Raw genomic sequence first — 27,419 nt, 5'->3', positions numbered from 1 at the left:
GAGTCACCACTGCCCCATATTTAGGATGGGAAAATTGGGGCCTAGAGTAAGAGGGGCTTCCCAGAACAATGGTGGCTAAATGAGGTTTGGAGTCCACAATCCCCAACCCTGACCCAATCTTAGACACTCTAAGAAAGTTCTATAGCCTGGAAAATAGACCCCTCTTCCTTCTCTTCTCAAAGGCCAGGGAATTTGCACTGGTCTCAAAGGATGATTAAGACAAGGAAGAGCTAGGCAGGGTGGCAGGGAGGCTGGGAGGCTGGGAGGAGACCCTGACCAGCCTCCCGTTGACCCACTCAGGGAACAAGAGAGCCAGCTGGTCTTTGGGGGTGGGGGGAGGTGGGGAGTAAGGCCATGCTTTGAGAGTATAACTGGGGCCTGAGTTCTGTTGGTGACAAGACCACTTGGGCAAGTCATTTGTGCTCCCTGAGCCTGTTTCCTCATCTGTAAATATGGGCACAGGTACCAGTTCCTATCTACCCTCATCACGGGATCGAAGGTGCGGGTGAAGGTGATTAAAAAATGTTGAAGTGTCACACAAAGACCTGACAATGGGACATCGTTGGGGGGGTGGTGGTAAGGGCCTCCCCCAAGTACAGGGTTGCTGGCTTTGGGGATCAATCACCAGCACGTTCACTTCATTTACTCCAGTGTGTGTGTGTGTGCGTGTGTGTGTGTGTGTGTGTGTGTGTACCCACGCGCCGCTGTGTATTCGGAACGGCAAGCAATTTGATGATGGTGGGACCATCTCCGGTTCCCGTAAACCTCTTACCAGCTTAGTCACTTGGAGTTGAGTCTCAACCTCTCTGACTCAACTAATCTCCTCAGAAGGCGGAGATTAGCTCTGTAGCTCCCGGCACAAGTAAGCAAAGATGAACAATAGCTACCACGTATTGAGGGTTACTGTGTCTGGCGCCTGACACTGATTATCCTGTTCAATCCACACGGCAACCTGAAGAGGCGGGTACTATGATATAGTATGGCCAGTACCAAAGATGAGCCTCAGGGAGGTTAGGAGAGTCCAGGATCGTGCAGCCCCACTGCGGGTGGAGTCTGGATTTGTACCAAGCCGTGAGTCCAGAGCCTGCGCCGTCAGCTACTCGGAGCTGCCCTTCTCGTGAGCCCGCCGCGGGAGGGGGTCAGCACGCGCTCCCCTGGGCAGGGCAGGCGGGCGGGCGGCAGGCAGGACACGGACTGGAACGAGAACAGAAAGGAGAGCCGCAGGCCCCCTAGCCGCCGAATCCGACTACCCCGGCGCAGCCGCCCGAAGACGGCGCCCCAGAACACCCGCCCCCGACCCTGCCAGCGCGAACGATGTTCCGCTGCGCCCCGTGCAACCGGAAGTGGCCGGACCCTTAGGTGGAGGGACCTGACGGAGCGGAAGTCACTCCGTGAGGCAGTGGCAACGGCGGCGGCGAGAGGATGAACAACAAGTTCGACGCGTGAGTGGCGCGTGGCCGCCCCCCGGGGCCCCTTCCCCCAACCGTTCCCCCGCCCGCCCCCGCCGGTATCGCCGGCAGCGCAAACTGCGGCACCGGACTTCCTCGCTGGCTCGGGCTGCGGGCCGGCCGGGCCTGGGCGGCCGGCGGGGAGGAGGGGGTGGGGAGGAGGAATGCAGGGGTCTCACGGACCCCAGGGTCGTAGGGACCCTGAGCGAAGCGCGGGATCCGGGCAGGAGGAGGTGGCCGTGCCGCCCGGAAGGAGATTTTCGGACGCCCCGCCCGGCGGGTGCGGGTTGCCAACGGCGTGGAGGGGCGGAGACCTCGGCGGTTTGGGTGTTTCCGCAGCTTGGCAGCCCTGCTTCTGAATCCAGCTTTTCTCACACACTCCCTCTGGCCTAGGCAGGTCACCTCTCCTGAGTCTCAGTTTTCTGAGGTGGGGACGGTACCAGAGCCCGTGTCGTAGAGTTGCGAAAATGCAATGAGGTAATGTGGCTGCTGCGCTCAGCGCAGTGGCTGCTTAGTTACGGAATTCTCATCATCTTTCTGAGACTCCTTCCTACTCCTTTCTCCTCTCCCTCCTTTTCCCTTCTTCCAACACACTCTCTAGGAGCTGCTCAGTTTCTTGTCCAACGGGTATACTTGTTGTTGTCTCCTCCTGCAGTTATGTATGTGCCCTGTCTGTCGTTTGATTCCTAGTTCCAGCATCAAACAATTCGGAGGTGCAGGATGCTTTTGCATATTTCCCTCCGACGATTGCATCTGGAGGTAGATTACGTTCTTGGCTTTCTTCCAGTAGTCCAGTAAGTCTGTCTTCTTTTCCGAAGACTTAGGTTTCCAGTCTCATGCAAAAAAGTGTGCAGTTTTTTTAGACTACTGCTGCATATTTGATCTTTGCAGCTTTTGCCATGTGGCTCCTATGGACATGTTCCAGTTTGCCAGAGTCCTAAAAGTCTGGTGCCTGGAGTTGAGTACTGTAGTCTAGTCTGTTGGGCTTAAATTAAAGAGGCGCTCTAGTCTCCTTTTTTGTGTGGACTTCTGTAGATGTAAACTAATTCTCCCCCCCGCCCCCCCCAACAAGTCATTAGCTACCATTGCCATTGATCCTGTTCAGATGTAAAAGCCAAGATGCTTTCACTATACTATAGTCCCTGCAGAGTTGAGCTTGGTTTTCAAATGTAGATGCCATATTTACTTTTGTCTTTATTCTTTCTTTCTTAGCTTTGGCCCATTCTTAACCACTTATTTGGCATTCATCCAATTCTGCCTTGTATTGCTTTGATTTTAGAAATCCATTCATTAAATATGTTTGTTTTCTGCCACTGTTGGACATCTAAAGATGAATTAGACCAAATTCCTACCTGCAGTGAATCGTCTAGTCAGAGTATGAGGACATACCTGGGCAGAAGCTTGGTAAGCTGATTAGGTGCCACCCAGCCTGGACAGCTGCAAATGCTAATTGCCTGCCTGAGTCTGTTGAGCACTGATTTTTCCATCTGGATTGTATCTGCTCAAATCCAGCTTCAGGCTAAGAGTAGCCTGTGGAAGACAGGATGCAAATGACTTGCCTTAAGTATAGGCTCAGAGAACAGAGTGGTTACTTAGCTCCACCCTCAAAAAATGACAGCATAAGATGAAGGTCCATTAGGATTTCCATTTACTATTTTAGAAGGGAGTTGGGAGATGGTGTCCCAGGGATCACAGTAGCATTGTTTCTTCTCTGGCATAATTATTTTTGTTATTTTTGTGTTCCCTAGTAGTGGTTAGCAGCAAAAGCACTAAAAAGAAAAGAACTTATGTGCTTCACTTGGGGCTAGCAAAATGTGAGATGCTGGGGTGATTGTGCCCCTCTTTAACCAAGATTGAAGGGAAAGGACCCCAAACGATATAGTGGGGAGTTGAGAACTGAGAAGAGAGAGATGGTTTGAGGCCCTGGGGTATGCCCTAAAGGAGAGAATTGGGAGCTGTCTTGGGCCTAAGCAATTAAAAAAAAAACCTCATGAAATGTTCATAATCAGGAGACAAAAAACTGGCCATGACAGTATAGCTGGGGGAGGTACAAACATTTATATGGGGATGTTCAGAAGAGGGAATCCCAACTCAGCCTAGAGAGAGATCAGGAAAGATTTTCAAGAAAACGTGGACCTTAGTTTGAGTCTGGAAGGACAAGTTAGGTAGGGCAAGAGGAGCTGTCTAAGGAGAGACTGGGAGATGAGCACAACAGAGGGGTGGGGTCAGGAACTGCAAGTAGGTTGATACCACTAGAGGGAAAGGAGTTTGTTGTACCTTGCTGAGGCCCGACTGTGTGTCAGGTACTCCATAGTATCTGATACACACAGTATGCTTGTAAGTGTTGTGGGACTTGCATGCTAGACAGGCTCCTCTTGAAAAGGAAACCGGACCAAGTCAAGTTTAATAAAGGGGAAGGGGTATTATAAGCACCATTAGGTCTCCCAGGAGTTCAGGGAGGGTGAACCAAGCCAAAGAGATGGCAGCATCACAAACAAAACCATTCTTCTCTCCACTCTCTGCTCATCTGCTCTGTTCCCTTTGCCCCTACTGCTCTTCTCTGCTTTTGGTTACTGTCTTTGTTCCATCATGTCTTTTCTTGTGTGAGACTCACAGGACTGTCCTAGTTCCTGAATCTGTATGACCTTTCATCTCCTGGAATAAAAACTGAGGGAAGAATCTGCTCATAATTTTAAGCCAGGTCCAGAGGCATAGCTTATTGGCCAGGCTGGGCCACCCTTTGGTCCGGTGCCCTTCATAGTCGTGTCTTGGCAGGGGTGGGGCTGGGGATGGTCACATGACCTTGGAAGTATATCCTACAGCTAGGGCTGTGAAGTGGGCAGACACATGCCCAGCTCATCCATTCTAACATTCGAATGCTTTTTATGTGGTAGACACTGGGGATTCATGGGCAAAACAAACAAATAACAAACAACAGTGCAAAATACTTTGCAGCATGTTTCTGTATCTGTATAAGTTAATGCAGGCATACCTCTTGTTTTATTGTGCTTTGCAGATATTGGGGTTTTTTTTTTAAACAAATTGAAGGTTTATTTCAACCCTGTGTAATCAGATGATGGTTAGCATTTTTTAGCAATAAAGTATTTTTTAATTAAGATTCATACTTTTTAAAGACATCATGCTATTGCCCTCTTAACTAGACTATAGTATAGTGTAAACAGCTTTTATATGCACCAAGAAACCAAAAAATTTGCATGACTCAATTTATTGTGATATCTGTTTTATTGTGGTGATATGAAACCAAACCCACAATATCTCTGAGGTATTCCTGTATCTGAGTTACAGATTGACCGCTTCTAGTACCTTTCCTGAGAATTGCCAAATCCCATTTGACTGGATAGGACAGGAAAAGTGATTTCAAGGAAGATCTGTAAGTTAATGGCCCTGCTCTAGACTAAACAGCGTTCTTACTATCTTTGTGAATTCACCTTCCATTTATCTTTTTGTCTAGATCCAGTGAACTTTAGGTTCACTGAAAGCCTTAGTATTTTGTTTTGGGGGGTGGCAAATTATGCTCAGAGACAGATTTTCTCTGCCAATAGTTTAACACAGATTCACTGTGGGAATTACAATAATTTCATAAGCCAGTAGCATGCAGATGTCTCTTATTAAGCTAATAAAGAAGTAACATACTCCAAACCAATGGTAGATTAATCACACACTTGTTCCATGCAAGGGGAGATGAAAGGAATAAAGTCCAAATTTAGTTCAACTGTACCTTTATGTGAATTGGTACTGGATGAGATGGCTTTGCCAACCAATAGCTGAAGTCCAGCTAACAGCTCAAAAATAAAAATCACTTGATGCTAGAGCACATTGCTAGGAAACCACAGCACTGGTGTTGATGGGCAGACTGATTTTTGTGGGGCCGCTACACAGTTTGTCAACACTGCTAAAGGAGTCACCTTTACCACAGCAGGCGCTTATGTCCCTTCTCTTCCTGAGATTGCTGCAGGGTTTAACACCACTGCCGACCAAAGAGTGAGTCACCTTGGCCACTGCAGGAGCCAGTGGCTTGAGACCTTCAGAGACCAAGATCAGCAAAGGGTAGCTTTGTCCTGATGGAAACTCTTGGATATTCCTCACACAGCTCTCAGTCTTTATAGTCTAAATGTCCTCTCACAGTAGTTTCTTCTTTATTTGTTTTTATCGATAAGACCCCAGCAAGTGTCACTTAGCAACTGAGCTACTAGTGCTTATCAACAACAGATGAGGTGACATCCTGACACACTTCATTGTTATATCAAAACAGCTTTACTTCTAAAAAAAACTTTTTTTTTGTCTTTGTCATAAACAGGTGAATTAAAATATCTTCATTTAAGTCATAAATAAGTAAATTTGAAATCATAGCAAACCAGTATACAACACTTAGGGTGGTTTCACTGCTCCTAAAAGCGTGGCAACTAAAGTACATTTGACTGTACTTACAAGGCAAGAAGACAATCTTACCTTCTTTCATTTCTTTTCCTTCTCCTTTAACATTGATTCAGCATCTTCTTGTGCTGCATGTTAGGGCTGCATCTTCTTGTCCTAGATGCTGAAGATAGAATGATTAATAAGACACTGTTCTAAGGGCCCCCTCTAACTAGTAGGAAAAAACAGTTGTGAGAGGAGTGGTGGCCTTAGGCTGAGGGGTGGTAGTTGCAGACAGCACAGATGTGGGAATATAGGTTGCTTTGGGAGGTGGGGGGAGGGAAAGAGGATGCCAGTTGACAGGAGTCAGATTCTAGAGGATCTTACATTTCGTTGTACTTTATCCTGCATGGTGGGCATCAAAGGGAAAGGGACAGTTGGGAGTTTTAAGCATGGAAGTTAAATGATTAGATTTACATTTAGGAAGATCATGCTGGTGGCAGTGTAATTGAGATGACAGGAGAAGAGGGCCTAAACTAAAGCAGTAGCAGCAGAGAGGGTAGGAAAGATGGTTAGAAGTGGCAAGAAAGAAAAGTAAGTTTTTTAAGTTCATTTGAAATGCCAAAGCAGTCATTTAATCCAGAAATTCTTCTCATTATTGACTATTTTTGGCAAAGAAAACAGTCCCTTACACTGTTTACCTCTTGCTTCTTTGCGCAGCCTTTTAGAAAATTAAAATATGGTGCTTTCTGAAATTCACAAGTTAGCTGATGGGCATTTTCATTTTTGTTTAAATCCTCCTAATTGCCTTTCTGCATTCCTTTGCCCTCTCTCACCTCATGTGCACCTCATCACCTGTATCTTGAATGACTTCAGGTTGATTACATAGTAGTTCATTTGACCTGGTGGCTTTGTTAGATAAACAGGAATCAGCTCAATCATGGGATAACGTTGTTTTGCCTTCCCATTTAGATTGAAAGATGATGACAGTGGGGACCATGATCAGAATGAAGAAAACAGCACACAGAAAGATGGTGAGAAGGAAAAAACGGAACGAGACAAGAGTCAGAGCAGCAGCAAGAGAAAGGTGAGTTTTGTGCCGCATAGGTGAGTTGCCTTTGGACTTGAGACTTGGTTATCTTGTGAAATCTGGAAGGTGCAAGATTAACTTGATGGCATCCTGCTTTGTTATATCTAAGTTTGTTCTCAGAAAAGATTGTTGAATCAATGGAGTTCATTTTGGGACTTAGAACTTTTCCCTTGCCGCAGGATCTTGAGACGCTTCCTCACTTTCCAACATTCTCCTAGCCTGAGGTAGGGGAGAGTAACTCTGGAGTTTAACAAGGATGTTAGTTGCTTCAGAAGCTGCTGTTCAGTATTTCAAACCCTGCACGTCACTTAGAATTTTCGACTCTTTAGTTAGTAATAGTCTGAGCTGATTGATCCCACAATATTAAGTACCTTCCAAATGCAGGTGTTTTAGGTGCTAAGAGGACACAAAGGTGAATGAGACTGGATCAAGGAGCTTACATTTAACAGTACCAGTAATACTAGTAGCTGTCATTTATTGAGTACTTAGTGTGTGGCAGGCACAGTGCTAAGCACTGTACATCTGTCAACTAATTTGATCCTCTCAGCAGCCCCGTGAGGTGGTTATTATTATTTTCCCCATTTTGCAGATAAGCAGTTGAGGCACAAATTGGTTAAGCAACTTGCCCAACATCACTAGCCAGTAAGTGATAGGGTGTCAGAGAGGAGGCAGACTTGGCCTGGGAGTATGTTGAGATAAGATACAAACATAAACACCTATGGTAGGAAATAGAAAGTTATGAAAGCATTAAGAACAAAGAAAATGTTACAGGAACTTAGTGTCAGTTAACCACTTATTACTGTGTAAGCAGAATCTTGAGCCCATTGCAAGTAATTGAGGATGTATGCTTTTTAATTGTGGAGGTGCTAAGGGGTGACACTGTAAAATGTTTTCTCAGTCTCAGAGCGTGAGAAAAATGCCCAGATTAACACACCTTCTTTAATTCACAGGCTGTTGTCCCTGGGCCGGCAGAACACCCCCTGCAGTATAACTACACCTTCTGGTACTCCAGGAGAACCCCCGGCCGTCCCACCAGCTCACAGAGCTATGAACAGAATATCAAACAGATTGGCACCTTTGCCTCTGTGAGTACTGGGTGGTTTCATGTAGTGAGCCTTGGTAGTATAGTCATGCCTGTATTTACATTTTTGTGTTTATTTACCCTCTTGGTAACCTGCTTAGGAGTCTGATTTCCTTAGTTGACTGACCTGCGTCTCTGAAGTCAAATTGGCTCATTCTTCGCTTTCTCATTACACATGTGTAGGTAACATATGTTGGTATCAACAAGTATGTGAATTGTGGAATTGATCAGTAGGGGACAATACAGAAATACAGGTTTGTTTAAGTAGGTGTTTATTGACACTGTGCGCAGTGTCATGGGGGATACAAAATTTTATCATACGTGGTATCTGTTCTCATGAAGCTTGACAATAAAATTGAGAATAAAATTAGAAAGTTTTTGTATTTAATAACCTCCCATTAGGGTTCCAGATATGGTAGTGATTATGCATAAAGTAGCATCTTTTTTCTGTGTTCAGAAAGAAAAGGAAGTCTCTTTTTTGTAGAGCCCATGCTCTCTCTCATTTCTCTCACAGGTAGCTAGAGCTGTGAACCCTGAGAAGCTGTCTGCAACTAAAACCAGTCTTGTTCAGTGAATATTATTTTATATATATATATATATTTTTTTTAATTAATTAATTTTTTGGCTGCCCTGGAACCTTCATTGCTGCACGCGGGCTTTCTCTAGTTGTGGAGAGCAGGGGCTACTCTTTGCAGTGCACGGGCTTCTCATTGCGGTGGCTTCTATTGTTGCAGAGCACAGGCTCTAGGCATGTGGGCTTTAGTAGTTGTGGCACACGGGCTTAGTTGCTCCGAGGCATGTGGGATCTTCCCAGCCCAGGGATCAAACCCATGTCCCCTGCATTGGCAGGTGGATTCTTAACCACTGCGCCACTAGGGAAGTCCCAATTATTATATATTTTGTATATGCAGCATAGTTGATCTCTGGGCAGAGCCAAATGCAAGATTTGTTATTTTCTTGAAATTATTGAGGTATTCGTCCTGTTTATAATGATGGAACCAGAGGAGGCAAGATGGTGGCAAAGTAGAAGGATGTGCAGTGCATCTCTCTCCACAGATGCATCAGGAATAAAATGCAGGGACTCCTCTGGTGCTCCAGTGGTTAAGACTCCACTCTCCCAATGCCGGGGACCCGGGTTTGATCCCTGGTCCGGGAACTAGATCCTGCGTGCATGCCTCAACTAAGAGCCCACATGCCACAACGAAGGCCCAGTACAGCCAGATGGATGGATGGATAGATAGACAGATAGATAGATAGGACACTGGAAAAGGAAACTATAATAGAAAGTAAATTTTACAATAAATCAGTAAAGAGGAAGGACACAGTAATAGGCACTTTGTATAATTTCCTTCAGTCGTGATGACGGCCCTGTGAGGTCAGTGATGTTATCTGTATTTTACAAATGAGAGAAATGAGGCTTGGCTTAAGTATCTGATCTGAAGTCTCACGTCAGCTATAATTTACTTAAGTGGAGGAACCAGTATTGAAACTCAGGTTGTGTGGACTGTAAAAACCACCTTCCAAAGCCTAGATTCTTTTGCTCTTCCACATATCAAAATGCATACCAAGAGGCTCCAGTTTTTAAAAACTTTTGTTTACTAGACAAGCTATATTTATGTATCTGTTTATCGTTAATCAGATACACATATATAACTGATAATCAGATCATTTGATTACTGTGCTGAGTTGATATAATTTCAGCCAAAAGCAAAGATCTTGTTTTAGTTGGCCTGTGCTCTCTTTTCACTAGTAAATTTAGGCTTTTTTGAATTATTAAAAATAGCTTGTGCACTGGTACACATTTGGTTCAGGAAATGTTTATTGAATGAATTCAAGGCACTATTAGGGTTCTAAAATGAATAAAAAAGACTTTGCCCTCAGGGAAATAAAACATGCCCAGGAATCTCCAATACAGGGAGGCAGTGGGAAGTGCTGTAAGGAGGGCATGGCTAGAGTGCTCTTGGAGTTCAGAGGAAAGGAATTAATTTCAGCTTGGAGAAAGCCTGTTTGGGAGGAAATGGGTTTAAGATTGAATTTAAAGAATTTGAACATGTGATAAGAAGAAAGGAATTCTTAGACAGAACAATAGAATTAAACTTAAAAATATCCATGTAGTCCCAGCACTCCTGAATCCACAAAAATTTTGATTGCTTGCTAGACATTACAGGTAAAATGGTAGCCATTATGTTATGAACAACGGTTAAGTGCTCAGAGGATCAGAGAAGAAACTGAACTGGGGAGTAAGTTTTCCTTCAGGAATTTGTGCAGTTATTTTAGCATCATTATAACTATTTCTAGCATTTTTCTTTCCCTCTTAAGAAAAGCGTATATGAATTTACCCACTTGTGTGAGGAGGGTTTTGGTTTTTTGTTTGGGCATATATGCTGAGTTGAACAGTCCATCATTAGCATCATCTTGGGTTAATGATTCTTTATACTCACCAGTGTCTTATAATTCAAGGCATTGGGAAATGTCTCACAATATTAAATTCCTCACAAAAGAAATAATTACATTGTGAAACCAGTGATGTCAAAGCAGTATTTCCCATTGGTCCTCAGTCCTAGTATTTGACAACATTTAGAAGTTCTTGACGTTAAGGTGACTGAGAAGGCCGTGTCTTGAAGTGGAAAGAGCATTGGACTTGGGGATCATAAATCTCATCTATTCTGCTGCTTGACTTTGTGGGCTAAGGCAAATTCAGAAAGCATCTTCTCAATTATAGAATGAAGAACGTAGTTGAGATGATTTCTGGGGTCTTTGCTGCATTTCATATTCTGAATCTAAACGTTTATATTTTGGTTTCAGCTGGAAGTTTCAAAAATGAAATTCCCTTAAAAGAAGGAAGAAAAATAAATGTTTAATACTATTTCTTGACCTGCTTATTATCTCATCTCTCTTGTGGTTTGGGTATAGGATTCTGGCTATAAGATTGTATTGGATGGCTCTAAGATTGGTGGAGACCAAACGGGTAATAAAGCAGTGCTCAAGTGGAGGATTGGGGGTGGTTGGTGTACTTTGTCCCCACCGCTCCCCTCAAGTCCTGATTTGCAATGAGCCACAGTTTCTAGTAGGCGTACGTCCTCTCTTTGTGCTGTGTTAGGGTGGGAAAGGATTATTGCCCATTGTATGCGTATGACCACGCACTGTCCCAAGTCACTGGGTGTAATTAAGCATGGCAATGGCTGAGATGAATCACTGCATTGAAGTCCTACAGATGGCGTTCATTCCTAATTTCTTTGTAACATAAGACGTTTCCCATGTTCTCTACAGGAATGGAAAGCACAGCCATTTCACAGATTCTAAGGTCTGTTTCTCAGTTGCTACCCAGATCTGGGAGTATGACCTGAATCTCTCTCTGCTTGGTACCCATGTTCAGCTGCACATTATGGAATCTTGCTTCATGTTTATTTAGAGCTTCTCAGCAGTGTGCTGGCAAATACCACCTGTTTCTTCAGACTGTTCCATATTTTCTTTTTCCTCCTAACGTGTGCACTTCACTGGCCAGTACTTTGTGTGTGTTCTCTGTGAATTGCAGAGGAATAGGAAAGTAGTCTCTCCCATCGAATCACTAGTAAGAGACACAGAAATAGCATGATGAATATAAATAAGCATACATTTGATAGAGAAATATGTTTCTAACAGGACTGTGAAGGAGGAGGAAAGAGATATTTTCTAGCTAAGAAAAGGGACTTAAACCCTAAGTGAGAGAGATTAAGTCCAGCTTGGTTTTTGGACTATCCTGGCCTTAGCAAGGGCACCATGGTATGGAGTAGTATATGTGGTTGATTTGTCACTTAATGCTCAGTAGCTAAACAAATAAAATGTATTTCATTGTAGCTAATGCTATATTTGATAGTAATAAGCATCTTTGATCAAGAAGTGATCAAATTTGCAGCTGTAATTAAGTTATGGGCATGTAATGTACAGCACAATGACTAGTTAACTCACACAGTTAATAATACTTTTTTTTTTTTTAAGTGATTTGTTCTAAAGAAATACATTCAGGCTGAGGTTATGTGGCACTTAATCTGCCTCAAGTTTTTATGTGTAAAACAAGGTCCTCTTACACTGTGATGATTATCCTGCGACTTCCGCAGGAGGGTATGTGCTGACATTCAGCAACTAAGGCTCCTAGCTGAGGCTGGCATTTCTCACCTAGAGTTTATTCTTGTATCAACAATATTACGTTATTCTTTTATCAAAATATACAGTGTGCTTCCCTCTAACATGCCTTCCTTCCCATACAATCCCCTGAGTGAAAACCTATCCTTCAAAAAGTAGAGCCTCAAGCAGAGTGTCTTCCGTGTTTATGCTCTTCTCTTAAATAAATCTCACATTCATTCAAAGAAGAATAAGAAACATCTTTTCACTCTGCTATCTTCTCTCTGCAGGTGGAGCAGTTCTGGAGGTTTTATAGCCACATGGTACGTCCCGGGGACCTGACAGGCCACAGTGACTTCCATCTCTTCAAAGAGGGAATTAAACCCATGTGGGAGGTGAGAACTGAAAGCCTCAGACTGCTTTTCTGAGCAAGTTTTTTGTTTGTTTGATTTGGGTTGTGGGTTTTTTATGTGTTTGTTTATTTGTTTGTTTTCCCAAAGCCACATTAAGGCAAAACGTATTTTACAGTCTTCTCGGGACTTCTCTGTCAGTCCAGTAGTTAAGACTCTGCCCTTCCACTGCAGGGGGCACAGGTTCGATACCTGGTTGAGAAACTAAGATCCTGAATGCCTTGCAGTGCAGCCAAAACATAAATTTAAAAAAGTTTTTTTAAAGTATTTTAAAGTCTTCTCTGAAAGCTACATCACTATTTGGTCCATCTTTGGAAATGAGACCTCTAGGAAAAGGCACTGATTCCATTTAATTACTCTTCCCATAGAACTGGTTTTCATTTTGGTGTAGTTCTGAAAAAAGAGGATTTTATTATTATTATTTTTGGCCACGCCATGGCTTGCGGGATCTTAGTTCCCCAGCCAGAAACCAAACCCAGGTCCTGGCAGTGAAAGTTGGGCCCTAACCACTAGACCACCAGGGAATTCCCAAAAGAGGATTATTATTATTTTTTAATTTATCTATTTATTTTTTATTTATTGGCTGCATCGCGTCTTCGTTGCTGCACGTGGGCTTTCTGTAGTTGCAGAGAGTGGGGGGCTACTCTTCATTGCAGTGCTTAGGCTTCTTATTGCAGTGGCTTCTCTTGTTGCAGAGCAGGGCTCTAGATGCAAGGGCTTCAGTAGCTGTGGCTCATGGGTTCTAGAGTGCAGGCTCAGTAGTTGTGGCGCACAGGCTTAGTTGCTCCACGGCACGTGGGATCTTCCTGGACCAAGGCTCCATGTCCCCTGCGTTGGCAGGCAGATTCTTAACCACTGTACCACCAGGAAAGCCCAGGAGAATTATTTTTAAATGGTCTGTTTGGCCATTTTTTGCTAATGGCTTGTCCCAAGGATCCACACTTTGTTTTTCTTTTTTCTCGTTTCTTCTCTCCATAGTCCTACCACCATTTTTTCCTATAAAGTTGAATAATTTGAAAGTGGCAAGACTTCTTAGTGATCAAGGGATCCTTGGCCCTAATGCAAAAGAAAAAGAGCTGTGAAACCATATTTTAACTTTAATGCTTTTTCTTTTTTCACAGGATGATGCAAATAAAAATGGTGGCAAGTGGATTATTCGGCTGCGGAAGGGCTTGGCATCCCGTTGCTGGGAGAATCTCATCCTGGCCATGTTGGGGGAGCAATTCATGGTTGGGGAGGAGATCTGTGGGGCTGTAGTCTCTGTCCGGTTTCAGGTAAGCCACCCCGTGGGCGGGTCTGCTTTCACGTTTCCTTTACTCTTCTCACTGCCTCCAGTTTGCTTAGATGATTCCTTCTGTCGTTCCTCCTGTAGGAGGACATTATTTCCATATGGAATAAGACTGCTAGCGACCAAGCCACCACAGCCCGAATCCGGGATACGCTTCGGCGAGTGCTTAACCTACCTCCCAACACCATTATGGAATACAAAACCCACACCGACAGCATCAAGTACGTGTTGTGGGGGCTTGGTGGGGGGTGTGTCCCTAAATTTAGCAAAAGTAGGTCCTTAGTTGGGCCCAGAGGAATATGGTCGTACAGGAGACTGACTTAAGGAGAAGGGATAGACCAGTCTTCCCTTAGTGCTTCTGGCCACTTGTAGCAGTTCTGTGCTGGCGAGGTTCCCTGTCCACCTACACGGTGGGGCGCTTCGTATGAGCGCACCGTTCTGCAGAATCCCAGTCCCGTTGCCTGGGCTTTGCTTTATTTGCATAGGCTGTCTTGCCTTTCCTCCACTAACCACTGTCTTAAAGTGAAAGACAAAGTGCTCTTCTTTTTCTTGCTGTTTTTTAAAATAATTTTACTCAACAGTAAGGCCCTCCTCCCTGTCTGCCCCTCACTCCACTTCTGCATGTCTTTTTAACCTGTTAGCTTCCGTCTGTTTTCTTTGTCCTGGGAAATTGACTTCTTATCAGGAATGATGACTCCATTTCCTTGTGTCTGGAGCTGAAGTTGTAGAGGAAGCAGAATACTGTGTTTGTGAGAGTAGAATCTAAGGGGAGCATGAATGCCAAAGGAGAAATAAGCTTTGCAATCTCCCTAAGACTCGGGGATGTGGAGCTGGACATCCACAGATGAGAATCACTGGCTAGGGTTGCTCCTTCAGTGATTCCATGTCATAAATAAATGCAGGTTATTATGAAGACGTTGTGGGGAGTGGCTGTTAGCCTTTTCTCGCAACTAGAGGGAGAGTGAGTCAACTAGGAGTCAGGGCTTGTAGGTTTAGTTCTCTCCTTTGACTCTAATATCAGTGTGTGCCTTTGAAAAGTTTCTGCCACTCTGCTTCAGTTTCCCCATTGATAATATGGGGGAAAATAACACTTTACCTAACAGGGTTGTTGTGAGGCTAATTTAATCTTTGTAACTGACGGTCCTCAGAAGGAGAATGCCCTTACAGGGCCAAGTGTTATGAGTGCTCTCATCATCATCATTAGTAATAACGTCGTCCTCATGCGTATTAAAAACATTACTAGTAATGAGCCCAGCAGTGGTGTTCAGCAGGCAGACCACTGGGGAATCTTTTCCCCTCCATTTACAGATCATGTTGTGGGTGGAACTGGCTTAAACTAGCTAAGCGCCAGTTTTTAACTGGGAAAGCTGCTGTAGAAGGTGGTCTGTGTCACGCGGCTGGGTGTGGCTCCTCACAGCCCCCGATAGTTATTAGACAGCCGTGGCCATGACTGCTTGCCTCTGCAGTCCTGGGTCAGCATTGTTTTTCTCTAGGCAGATTTTTCCTATTCTTTGTTCTGGAATACAAGTAGTTTCTGCCCTCCAGCCAGGCTCAGTCTGAGCTGGAGAGATCCACACCTACCTTTTCTAGGACTTTTGTGTTCAAGGTTCCTAAATCCCCACCCCCCCACCCTGATCCCCCACAAAAGCAACCTTTTCACCCGGATAGGAAAGGGAAAGAGGTGTTTTCCAACTCTCCCCTCTCCACTGTTCTCCCTCTCTAATACCCTGAAGCAGTTCTTCCTGACTTTTGTAGAAACATGTACCAGTCCTTAGAGTCTAGGAGAGCCTTTGGGTTTATTGCCTTAGTCTGCTGCTTGCTGCTTTATCCAGAGGTCTGCCTAGTACTCCAGTCCTGCAGCCACTGGGACCAGAAAACCCTCCTTGATACCTAGGTGCTACTTTTCCCTTGCATCTCCCTCTCTTTCTCTCCCAATGTGCCAACCTTTTGCACTTCCACTAGAATGCCAGGCAGACTGGGCCCCCAAAGGCTCCTTTTTCAAAACCTCTGGAAGCCGCGGTTGAATGTGCCATGACCCTCTCCCTCTCTGGATGGCACCATCATTGAAGCTGGCATCATCGGAGTCTCTTGTTCTGTTGGCGTGCTACCTGGAAGATCCTTCTGTCCTGGACAAGAGGAATTGGAAGAGCATTTTATGTTTTAAGAACAGGCTGACACACAGCAGCTACAACAACAGCTGAGATCACTTAATAAATGGTGCTAAACTAGCTTGTCTCATGCTCTTGCTCTTTATGGTGCATCAAAGAAGTGGCTTTTCAGACTGACTGTCACCGTATTAAAGAATGGCACAGACTTTTCTGTGGAGGGCCATCCGGGGAATGCAGCCTCATTTCCAAAAGCCCATTGTATAACGTTACATGGTGTTTTGTTCCAGTTTTGCTGAGGTCCGATATAATGAGGTGACATCTAGCTCTCAAAATGAGACCCCATTTTTTTGGTATTTGAATTTTAGTTTCCGTCTAGTCATGCTGATGACAAGAACAGAGTGATTTCTGATTTAGAATTCAGCTTGAAAGTCCGTAAGGTTGGAAAGGGGGATCCTTGGCCTTTGCTTTGCTAACTTCGTTTGCCTTACTTCAGAGAAATTTCTTGCTTGGAGGTAAAGCCCTGCTTCCGTCTGTGTGTGGCTGTACGTATAGAGCTTCCTTGCTTTGTGTAAATCGAGGTTTTCTCACTGTGCCAAAGCCACCCAAGCCACAAGCTCTTTGCCAGCCTTCTCCCTTCTGCTCTCCCCTTAGAGCCAGATCATCTTCCTCTTTGAACTTGTCCTGCTTGCAAGGTCTCAAGGTTCTAGCCCTTCCCTTTCTGCCAGTCCCCAGAGTTGTTGTGCATCAGGACCTGGGGTGGGGAAATGTCTTTGTCCTGTGTGAATTTGCTCCTTAGGACATCTGACCATACATAGCACGTACCAGCCCCTCACGTGCTTTGTGGCTTGGCGTGTATGTGCTGCAGCTTGGCCTTCAGGACCCTAACCTGCATGTAGTATTTCAGCAAGCCTTATGTTACTTGAGGTTTTCTTAGGAGCTACCACCAAAACCAAAAATAAACCAGTTTTGCCCACACGAGGCCAGGTTGCCTGATAGCATCTGTGAAGGTGGCTGTGGGCATAACGTGGAGTTTTCCAAAGTGGCTGTGCTGTTCCATTTTGGCAGCAACACCCTGAGCTGTACCATCCTGACTAACCATCAGTTTCCACGCGGCCTGGGATCCCACAGAACACACATTGGGACAAACACCCTGGGCTCAGCATTCTGGAGGTGTTCATGTTGTTGCTTCTTTTTTTTATTACATACTGCAAACTGGTTGAAGTACCTAGAAGATGGAGATTTTGTTGATGTATGGAAATGCCTATTTCTGTGTTTTCAGCACTTGTCAAAGAATTACCTTCTGTGGCTCTTTCCCTTTTGCCTTCCACTGTGATGTTACATGTATTGACCTTAATTCCAGCTAATGTAACTGGTCCAGGGGATGAGCTTGATGTCACCTTCCAGAGTAAGAGTTGATCAGAAAGCACCAAACTGACTTTGAGGCCCCTCTGATCTTTGCCACATCTGAACAGAAGCCGGAACTGTTCTGCTTTGTTCTACTCCTTGTGGCTCTCCCACAGGTGTGGCTTTGAGCCAAGGAACAGCAGCTGCTTGGACTTGAGAATTCAAGGGAAATGAAGGAAGAAAGAGCCAATAGTTGTTCTCCCCCACGTACTCTGGAGATTAGGGCTCCTGGAAATGGTGAGGGGAATTTTTTTAGGGGTGGCTTAGGTTTCTCAGTCAAGCGTACCTCCACCTTGCTCTGTTTCAGTCCGTTCTCCGGTGTCCTTTTTCAGCTGTCTGGTTTTCCCAGCCTTCCCCTCATCACGCTGCTTGTGGCCTCTCCCGGCTGCGCTCCTCGGTGAGCTGCCGCCGCCGCTGCTGCTGCTGCTGCTGCTGCTGCTGCTGCTGCGCACAGGGCCTGACGCGCTGCTTTGCTGCAGGGGGGTGCTGCCTGCTCCTCACACCCTTGCTCATTGCCAGCAGTCAGCCCCTCAAGGGTGCCTGGGTCCCACTGAGAAACAGGAAACTGGTCAGATTGAGTACTGGCTCAGATGTGTGGCTCTTTCTGATGAGGCCGATCGTAGCTGAGGTTTCAGAGATCTGGGTCCTTGAATTCATCAAGTGATCCACTGTATCCTCCATTTTGAGGACAACCTCCTAACACAGCCAGACTTGCAACCCAGGATCATGGGACCATCAGGGTAAGACCTGGGGCACAGAGCCGTAGAAAGCAGCAGTGTCCTTTGTGAGGAATTCCTTTTTGAAATAGTCTGTTGAGTTCCGTCGTGCCGCTGGCCTGGAATGGGAGAGGGAAGACAGGGCCAGCTGCACTCGGTGGACCACAGTATTGGGAAGACTGACCAGGCCTCTCTGCAGAGAGAGCTGAGGGCAGGTGACTTCTCTTTATTCACTTATTCTAGAGGAGAAATGGGTCAAATCATGGGGACTTCACATGTCTAGATTTCATTGCAGTTAAACACTGAACTCCGTAGGTAAGAATGACCATCCGTTCTCCTGCCATGGCTAGATAAGTCATAGCCAGGTGGCCCCGGGTCATACCAGCATAATTGCTGGCCGGGCTTTGCATTTGTGAAATGTTCCCCCATGCTGATGTTCAAGGTAAAGCCCAGACTAGCAGGAGGCCAAGCTCATCCATGAGTATGAAGGCCAGAGTGGGGACAAGTACAGAGTTACACAGAAATGAGATCTCTGCTCTCAGAATTTGCTTTCTGGTAAGTGAGCTGGTAAAAAGTGGTCTTTGAAGGACTCATTGTTATCCTGTCATTTGAATCTGTTTAGAATTCCCCATAGGCTATATTAACCTTAGGGTGATTTAAAAAAAAAAATTTTTTTTTTAAGAAACTCAATTTATATGACAGTTTTAACATTTAACTTGTTCTTTCTTTATCTTTAAAAGAAACAAGTTTCAGTATTACTAATATGCCTGGGATGCCAGATGGAAAATAGCTAGAACATTTGCACCTAGTTTTAGGCGGTTGATTTGCCTCTTAGTCAGGCATTGGCCCGTGAGAACCAGCGATTGTACCAATAACTATGATCAGCTGTTTTATCTCCACTAAATCCATGTGAAGAAATTTCTTTGCCCAGATTCTTCATGTTGAAGTTTTACATGTGAATACCGCTGAAGAAAATGGGAAGGCAGTTTAATACTAAACTGGATTAGAGGGGAACTCTGAAATCCATATTTCTGTAGATTCTTGACACAGAGAACCTTTGTTTGGACTAGCGTAGGCCTTTCTGGAAATGAGAATAAGTGAGGTGAAGCTTCAACACAGCCATGTAATTTCTTGTTGACACCTAAATAGCTTAAATGGGATTTAAGTCTCACCTTTAGAACAAGAGAGGGGTTTCTTGGGTTGTTGCCCAAGCATCAGATTTTGCTTTCTCCTTATCTTCATTTGGAGTGAAGAGTGAAATGACCTTCTGACATCACTCATGGACTCTCAAAGTTCATCGTGTTACCATCTCTCCAGAAAGAGCTGTGAAGCAGATGTCTTTCTGTGGGAATTGAGTTTGTGAACTGACAAAGACTAGCATGCTTATTGGGTGCTCTTACATTTTCCTTCAAAATTCAGTTAACATATATGTATCAGTATTTTGGCAGTATTCTGTGAAGAAACCATTAACTGCCCATCAGTCTCGTATTCTGAGAGAGACATCATTAACGTATAAATGCTGCTGTTCAAAAGAGGGAAGTTCTAATTAAACTGATGTGAATGTTGCCCAGAAGAATGAATTTGTAGTGCCAGGTCTCTGTATTTAATCCCTTCCTATTTTAAAAAAAGGAAAGCTATCTGTAGGAGACCTGCTGATGAAGTATATTTTAGTGGCCATAGTATTAAACCTGTAGTGAGCTAATAATTTAACATATTAAACCCTATATGTTGTCACCTTGGGTATTTCATCCCTTTAAACCAAGAATGGAATAATTGACAATAAGGAATTTTAGATTTAAAGGCACCAAATTACCCGTTTTATATATAATTCCCAGAGAAGTTACCTGACACTTTGTCCCTGAGTGGCTGAAAAATGCCTAAGGCAGAAAGGAAGGACATCAGCTCCTCTCAGAAGACTTGAGGTGGGTTAGGGCTTCCAGATACACGGGGAATCCAGCTTTCCCCTGGTTTTTGGCCAACAGTTACCAAAGCTCTGTTCTTTGTGGAGCATCACTCCAAGAGACTCTATCCCTCAGTCACATTTCTTATCCCTTAACTCCAATTTCTAAATTAAGTCAATAAGCATTAAAGTTGTGATGAGCATTGGTCCTTGGATATTTCAAACTGCTGTGACATATACGATTTAAATTTTAAAATAATAGTTATTTGGGTGTTATCAGAAACAGATGGAACCTGATATGAATTTGGGGTCTGAGTTTAGAAGGTCAGAAGGTTGGAAATATGAAAGCAGATAAAGTGGTGTAATTTCCTCATTGCATCTTTGGACATCGTAAGGTACCTGCCTTTACCCTCAGGGTGAGGCCTGATGAAGAAAGATAGTTTCTGCCACCTGTCCTCACGTCCCCAAGGCAGAAAGCACTGCTGCCCTTCGCCTCAGTGAATTGGAGGTATCTCCCAGGGTGGGTGAGCTTAGCTCTGCCCTTACTGGCCTCCCTGGTAGACTTGTTGAGGGAGCGGCTAGAAGAATGTGCAAGTCCTCTAGGGAGGAGTGAGGGCCAGACTTTGCCAGTAGCAGGAGCCAGGAGAGGTGCCAGCGGCCCCTGAAGAGTGCCAGCCACCCTGCTAAGCTGAGAGGAAAGTCTAGGTGAGGAACCTCACTGTTGTGCTTCCAGGTATCGGTGGGCTCCACTTGACCTTGAGGGTATCCGAAATGGGGTATGGGGTTATCTTGTCTGTTCTCTCTTTGTTAAAAAGCCTTTGATCTGAATGTACTATTGTGTTTTTTGTCTCTGGTTTGCCAGGGCCTGGGAGGAGTTTCATGGCCTGGTGAACAGCAGCGGCCGCTGATCGGACGCTCCCCCTCTGTCTCTCACACTCAGGGTAGGGCCTTGTCTATCTTTTCTGTAACCTTGTTACATACCGCTCAGCCATAGGACCCTCTTCCCGAGGGGGTGCCCTCTCCCCACTTGCCCCCACGCTTGCCTCTGCCAGCAGTGAGCTGCTCCAGCTGCTCCTCATTGACTGATACCACTGTCTCGGAGGAAAACAGAGTCCAAAGCCACTGACTTATCATCCTCCCTGGGTCACATGTCTACTTGCTGAACCCCTGGGCAGGTCGATGAGCCTCATTACACCTCTGTTTTCTGATTTGGAAAATGAGGTTCCATGAACTTACACGTCTCTGGATGCTGAAATCTCATGATTATAAATGGACCAGAGATCCTTTCTCTTTTGCCCAGATGTGGCCATTTTTAAGCCATCTGGCAATGTCCTGTGACTAGTAGGGCAGTTCCACAGGCCCCGGAATGGGTTAGGTGTGAGGTATGTCTCGTTTGTTTGTGGTATTTGTCTGTTGTGAGGAAACAGTGGTGGAACTTCCGAGTTTCAGCGGTTAAAGTGGACAGGGGATAGATGTCAGGGCTGTGCAGGAGGCACAGTTCCAGGTGATATTGTGGCTAGAACATCACATGCTTGCTGGCAGAGAGTGGCCCTGGGATATGGAGGCTGGGTCAATTGAAGCATTCACTTTAAGAATATTTGTATTTCAAGTTAAGGGAGTTCCAAGTCCATGTCTGTCTCTTTAGCAGAAGGATTTGGGTAAATTTATTCTGGATGAGAGGAATGGATAAAAGGACAGTATCTGCCTGGTGCAAGAGCACATTCCTGGACATTAACTATCCCCACCCACCTCCCCAGCCCCCCACCCCCACCCCAAACCCATCCCTAAGAAATGGAGAATTTCTAAAATTGAAAAAGAACATGTCAGCTGTAGTAGCTGCTTCAGAACTCCCCTCTCCCAGGAAGGAAGTGAGGCTTTTTCAAGAAAAGGAGACATACATTCCTCAGATGGGCTAAAGAGAGGGTATGACGCTGTGAGGGACAGAAGCAGGTGGCCAGGGGTCTGAGTAATAAACAGTCCCAGAATTCTATACACTCATGCCACTCGTATCTGTTGTTTAAATAGTTTAGTTCCTTTATTATAAATACAGTTTTTAGATGATAACATTAGATTTTCAAACTGCAATTTAAAGAGTTTTCTCTGTAAAGTGTAGTCAGTGTAGAATTCTGAGATGATTGCTAGTATATAAAAGGAAGGATAGAAAACCTGTGTCAGCTCTAATATTGATACATTGATTTGTAGGCTGGAAAATAACAGATATTCAAAATAAATCGATAAGTTAAATTTCCAGAGACCTGGTGCTATAATGGATTTGTTTTACTAGCATCACCATATTTAATTCTAAGATTCCTTTTTTTTTTTTTGCCTTTTTTTTGCTTTTGGTATACCTAAAATTGGGATGCTTACAGTGAATGTAATAAGAAAGGTTTTTGTCATAGTTTAATTGGTAGTGTTTACCTCTTAAAGTACATTAAGTGGTGGCACCTTTAAAATTCAACAGCATCTTAGGTTCCGTGGGAGAAAAAACAGCTTTAAAATGAAATTGAAATCGATAGAATGGAAGAAAACTTAAAATTATTCCCTCTCCCCTTAGCTAACACTAAATTCCCCAGGAAAAATATCTTTGAGTTGCTTTGAAAAGCCGTATACTTGCATAATTGCAATTTTGTAGTCTCTCTTTGTCCCTGTTCCCCCCCACCCCGCCCCTGCAATATCTTTTTTATAGGGCAGATTGAAGGAAGCGTTCATGGGTTAGGTGTTTTCCTTGAAGCACAGGTTTGGGAGAATGAGAGGAGTATTAGAGTCTGAAAGAAAAAGCCGGACTCCCTTCATTGTCTTAACAGACTTGAGAAGGATTCATGTTTCACCTTTATTGATTTAACCTTGAAAGTGGTGACGTGGTGGTTTGAGCTGCCATTTTAGAGGCCCCAAACTTTAGCCTTCTCGTCCTCCTTCCCTTTTCTCCCTTCCACGTAGATCATGATCAATGAAGAAATTAAAAAACTGCTATTTAAATAATTCTTGAACCACAAATATTTTCCCTCAATTTATCTATTTTGTGCCATTACATGTGGCTGCTAAGATTTTAGGACCATGTCATTTGACCTCTATTACCATTACAAATAAACATTGCCCTTTTAACCGTGGCTTCAGTAGAAGTCCCAGTTAGCTGCTGGAGGTGGGTGGGGAAGGGGGAGAGATTCTGGGTCCCTGCAGGTCTAGGCTGGCATGCACAGAGCAGTGGTCTCTCTTGATGAGGAGTGAAGTTCTGGTCACTTGGTGGAGGTAAGAGATTGAAGTTTGCCCTAGTGAACCTAGGAGGTTTGCAGTTTTATTTACTATGCAGGGAGGGAGAGAGGACGAATCCAGAGCTGGCATGGGCTGGACAGCTGAGTAGCCAGAGAATGTTTCCCTGAAAACTGTGATGTAAAAATGTTATATCATTGAAAACCATTGTAAAAACCAGACCTAAAAAACCTTCCCAATAGTCTGCACATTGCTGGGTGCCTGGAGGGTCTAGCTTTCCGGAGCTCAGTCTAGATTGTCTAAATTTTAGTTTGCTTTTAAAAGAACAGAGCCCCATCTTTAAAAAAAAAAAAAATGTTGCTTGTGGCCTCTGCCACTTCCTGTCTACCTTCTCCCTTTCCCCGTCTCCTAATCTCTCTGTGCACTGCAGCCTGGGGTAAGGGACGTGACCAAGGATTAGTTCCCAGCTGGCTTGAGGTGAACACATTCCTCAGACTAAATTTGGCACCAAGCTCTTCTCAACCCTCCCGCCCCCCCCCCCTTTTTTTTTAGAAAGGCTGGACCTGAGCCGCCAGTAGCCACCAGCCTGCTTCAGCCTGTCATTGTCAGGAGCAATGTTGCCTACCCTTATTGCTCTTTGTTTCTCTTTATATCAGACTCTGGAGAACTCAGCCGGGTTCTCCTGGCTCCGTTACTCTGTTCCTCCCCATTTCTGTTTTACAAATAAACTTTAGAATGATTCTGACTTCTTAGGATTTCTGACTATGAAGAGATCTATGACAATAGAATTAGAATAAATATTACGTATCTGAATGGGAAAGTGTTACAGAACTCTTCAGTTTACCTGCCACTGAGAGAATTTGTTTCTGGCCCAACCCCAGCACAGTACTGGAGTTCTTCCAAAAGATAAGATGACCTGCTTACAGTGATGATTAATCCTGAAAATTCCCTTCTTTACATCACTAAAGAGAGGAAAGGGCTGAGTCCAGGTATTTGCCTGCCATCTCTCTTACTCCAGATAAGACATATAATTCTCCCATAACCAGAAGATTCTCTGATTCTACCTTCCTGCACCCCTGCCTTGCTGGTTTCCCTGCAGATTGACTTCTGTGATCCAGTTGATCTTTAGGGATAGAGATGGCATCAAGGGGGAAGAAGGAAACAGAGCAAACCCTTCCTTCCTAACCACTTCTGAGTTTTTAGAGGTGTCCTGTGTCGTGCAGACTCGTTATCACAGCACAGCGTCCCTAAGGGGACTCAAACAGCTCACCTCAGTTATGCCTGCTTTTGTCTGTTTTATAATCAGATGCATTCTTATTCTTTGCTAGCTACTTGTGGCACCTCAGTGGGGTCTGCCCTTTTGAAAGACCCTTTAAAAAGATAATTACCCCACTAACTTCTCTTTGTGGTCAGTCTTCAACTCCTTAGATGGAAATCATTGAAATTCTCAGTAGCATTGATCATTGAGCTGCGTAGTCATGCATGTCAGTTACAAACATACCAGTGGGCTTTTGAGATCACATCAGTTTCTTCTCAGCCAGAGTTCCCCCATGCCAGCTCAAGTTTCCTTCTCAGTGTACTTGCCTGCAGTTATTCTCTGCAGTGAGAGCTATGAGTTACTGTCAGCCTGCTGCCATCATGCAGGAGAATCTGTTAGCCAGCAGCGGGATGGAAACTGCTGTTTGCCTGTGCTGAGCATATTCTTTCATCAGTTTTAATTCACTCTGGACCAATTGCCAGCTACCCAATCAGTTGTAGCAATTTTAAGACAGGTCAGTTAAAACCAAAGCCTCTGGAATGTTCCATTAAAATGAAATGAAAGAGGGACTTCCCAGGTGGTGCAGTGGTTAAGAATCCACCTGCCAATGCAGGGGACACGGGTTCAATCCCTGGTCTGGGAAGATCCCACATGCTGCGGAGCAGCTAAGCCCGTGTGCCACAACTACTGAGCCTGCGCTCTAGAGCCTGTGAGCCACCACTATTCAGCCCATGTGCCGCAACTACTGAAGCCCGCACACCTAGAGCCCATGCTCCAATACAAAGAGAAGCCACTGCAATGAGGAGCCCGCGCACCACAATGAAGAGTAGCCCCCACTCGCTGCAACTAGAGAAAGCCCATATGCAGCAGTGAAGATGCAACATAGCCAATTAATTGATTAATTTAAAAAAATTAAATGGAAGAAAATTTTCCAAAATCAGGTTAATGAGAATTTCTGTCTCAGAATTTCAGACAAATTTAAGTCTGAAGCACTGGGCTAGAGCAGTAGATGCAGTGACCTTTAAAGCCCCTTCCAGCCCTGAGATTTTGGGATTAAAATGGCGATGTGAACTGCTAAGGTGCTGTTGGATTTCTAGGCTGGAATAGGAGAGGTTACTAGTGGGTGGCCAAACCTGTCTGCATCCAATAGAAGGCAACTAAGTAGACATGATGTGTTACATGCACGCACGCGCGCGCACACACACACACACACACACACACACACACACACACACACACACACACGTGTTCAGTTTCTACAGGGAAGGATACCCAGATTTCACTTCTGGAATATCCTTTTGTAAACAACTATAAGTTTTGAACCAAGGGATTTTTGGTTGGTTGGTTGATTTTTTGAATATGTAATACAATCTGTGGTTCAATTTTTTTTTAAATGTGTTTGTGTGTGTGGGTAAGAGAGAAAGAGGTTTCCCTCCCACTCTTTCTCCATCTGCCCAGTTCCACAGTGTCCCCTTCCCCTGCCATCACACTGCCCCAGGTAACAGCGTGTTATTATGTATGACTTATTTGAGGCAAATACAAGCCTTATTTCCTCCACCCCCACTTACACAGAAGGTCGCATATCATGTCCACACACTGTTCTGCACCTTAACATATCAATTTCTCTTGGAGATCTTTCTGTGTTAGTAGAGAGCTTCTTTGCCTTTTTTTTTTTCCCTTAAGCTGCACAGTGTCCCATTAATATTTAGTCCCCTGTTCACATATATTTGGGTGTTTCTGACCTTGTGCCGTTGCAACCAGTTGAGTCCAACTGTTTGGAGGGACTTGGGAGGCAGGCTGCTGCGCTGGCATTGGATGAGCAAGGAAGGAAGGTCCTGGGGTGTCAGGAAGGCCTGGCAGCTGCCGAGGCCAGGTTTCCCCCTGTGTGTGTGTGTTGCCTAGAGATGACCTGTGTATTGAATATTCTCTTTTCTCCAATTTTTTCTTTCAGGGACAATTCAAGCTTTCGAAATACAAAAATTACATTGTGAAAGTACACAAGCTGGCAATAATCCTTTTCTGTATGTGTGTGTTGTCCGACATGGATGGGAGGTCTCCGGCTGGCCCTTCCATCTGCTCACTGAAGGGCCGTCCCGGAGCCGTGTGCTCCCCTTTTGCACTCATTCCTGGAGGACGGATTCCGCTAGACACCCTCCAGCATCGCTGACTTTATAAAGCGGAAAAAACGGAAAACGTGACTTTGTAATAGAAAAACTTTTTTTTTAACGGGGTTCTGTGGGGGGAGTTCAGCCTTTCGTTTTGCTGTGTGCTGTCGAGATGCCTCCCGGGCACTCTGTCGTGCTCTCCTCTGCTGCACGAAGGGCATCGTGACCACGTGTACAAGCTAGAGCTGTCAACTGAGAGTGATCAGTATTATGAATGTTTGTGCATGCAGGAAAAGCTTTTTGTTGGAGAGTCCCAGAATAGCTATAAATGCTCTCTTCTAGATTTGCCATTAAATTATTGGGACATTTTGTTTATTTCACACCCCCTGTCCCCCAGGCCCACCATGTTCGGAAAATGTTACTGATTTTGTATAGTCTCCTGCCTTATGCCCTCCAGCCTTCCCTCCTGTGGGACTGTTTCCTTTCAGGCACTGCTGCACTTAGAAATTTAATCCAGTGGGCCACACTGGTTTCACTGAGGCGGCTTAGAAGGTATAACTTTATAAATTAAACCGGAGCAGAATCCAGTTTGATGAGGAGCTAGGTTATAATAGAGGTTCCAAGTGCAGAATTTGGAGCTGAGGGCAATTTCTGAAACCATTTTCCCAGTTGAGCAGAACCTGTGTGTCCAGCCTGATTCTGTGGGTGCTCGCATGCCCTCATTGAGGAAGGCAAGCGTAAGCTGGTTGTTGCCAGATATTAACACTTAATATGGTGAAACCTGTGATCCTGAAACTGAGACATCTGAGGAAAAGGTGACCCATGATAGATGGCTTTCTTTGCATGGCTATGCCTGTCTGCAGTGGTTGCAGAAGTCTGCTTTCAGTCCTCGTCACCTGGTGTACGTGTTAGCAGATGTGTGCTGATCC

The 27,419-nt window shown here is 44.7% G+C and overlaps 1 protein-coding gene across 3 annotated transcripts; it reads left to right on the top strand.

Moving 5' to 3' along the window:
• Positions 1-1,312: 1,312 nt before the first annotated feature.
• EIF4E2 (eukaryotic translation initiation factor 4E family member 2) lies at positions 1,313-26,833 on the top strand. 3 transcript variants are annotated; one of them, XM_057746040.1, is made up of 8 exons: positions 1,395-1,442; positions 6,795-6,909; positions 7,863-7,997; positions 12,385-12,489; positions 13,626-13,778; positions 13,877-14,013; positions 20,783-20,861; positions 26,337-26,833. In XM_057746040.1, the coding sequence occupies exons 1-7, from the start codon at positions 1,423-1,425 to the stop codon at positions 20,826-20,828; spliced, it is 711 nt and encodes a 236-aa protein (XP_057602023.1). In that variant the 5' UTR covers positions 1,395-1,422; the 3' UTR covers positions 20,829-20,861; positions 26,337-26,833. The 3 variants fall into 3 exon arrangements, with proteins under 3 accessions (XP_057602022.1, XP_057602024.1, XP_057602023.1); XM_057746039.1 differs by lacking the exons at positions 20,783-20,861; positions 26,337-26,833 and adding an exon at positions 15,755-16,021 and having other exon boundaries at positions 1,313-1,442; XM_057746041.1 differs by lacking the exon at positions 20,783-20,861 and having other exon boundaries at positions 1,393-1,442.
• Positions 26,834-27,419: the final 586 nt, after the last annotated feature.

This window comes from Hippopotamus amphibius, chromosome 8, assembly GCF_030028045.1.
Source record: "Hippopotamus amphibius kiboko isolate mHipAmp2 chromosome 8, mHipAmp2.hap2, whole genome shotgun sequence".
Lineage (NCBI taxonomy): Eukaryota > Metazoa > Chordata > Mammalia > Artiodactyla > Hippopotamidae > Hippopotamus > Hippopotamus amphibius.
This window is presented reverse-complemented; position numbering and strand designations above follow the sequence as displayed.

Bases quoted from the DNA above. Each gene is read 5' to 3' on its own strand.
- EIF4E2 (XM_057746039.1), top strand. From the start codon at position 1,423: ATGAACAACAAGTTCGACGC. The intron at 7,998-12,384 runs GTGAGTACTGGG...TTCTCTCTGCAG, and splicing joins AGATTGGCACCTTTGCCTCT to GTGGAGCAGTTCTGGAGGTT. The intron at 14,014-15,754 runs GTACGTGTTGTG...CACTTCCACTAG, and splicing joins ACCCACACCGACAGCATCAA to AATGCCAGGCAGACTGGGCC.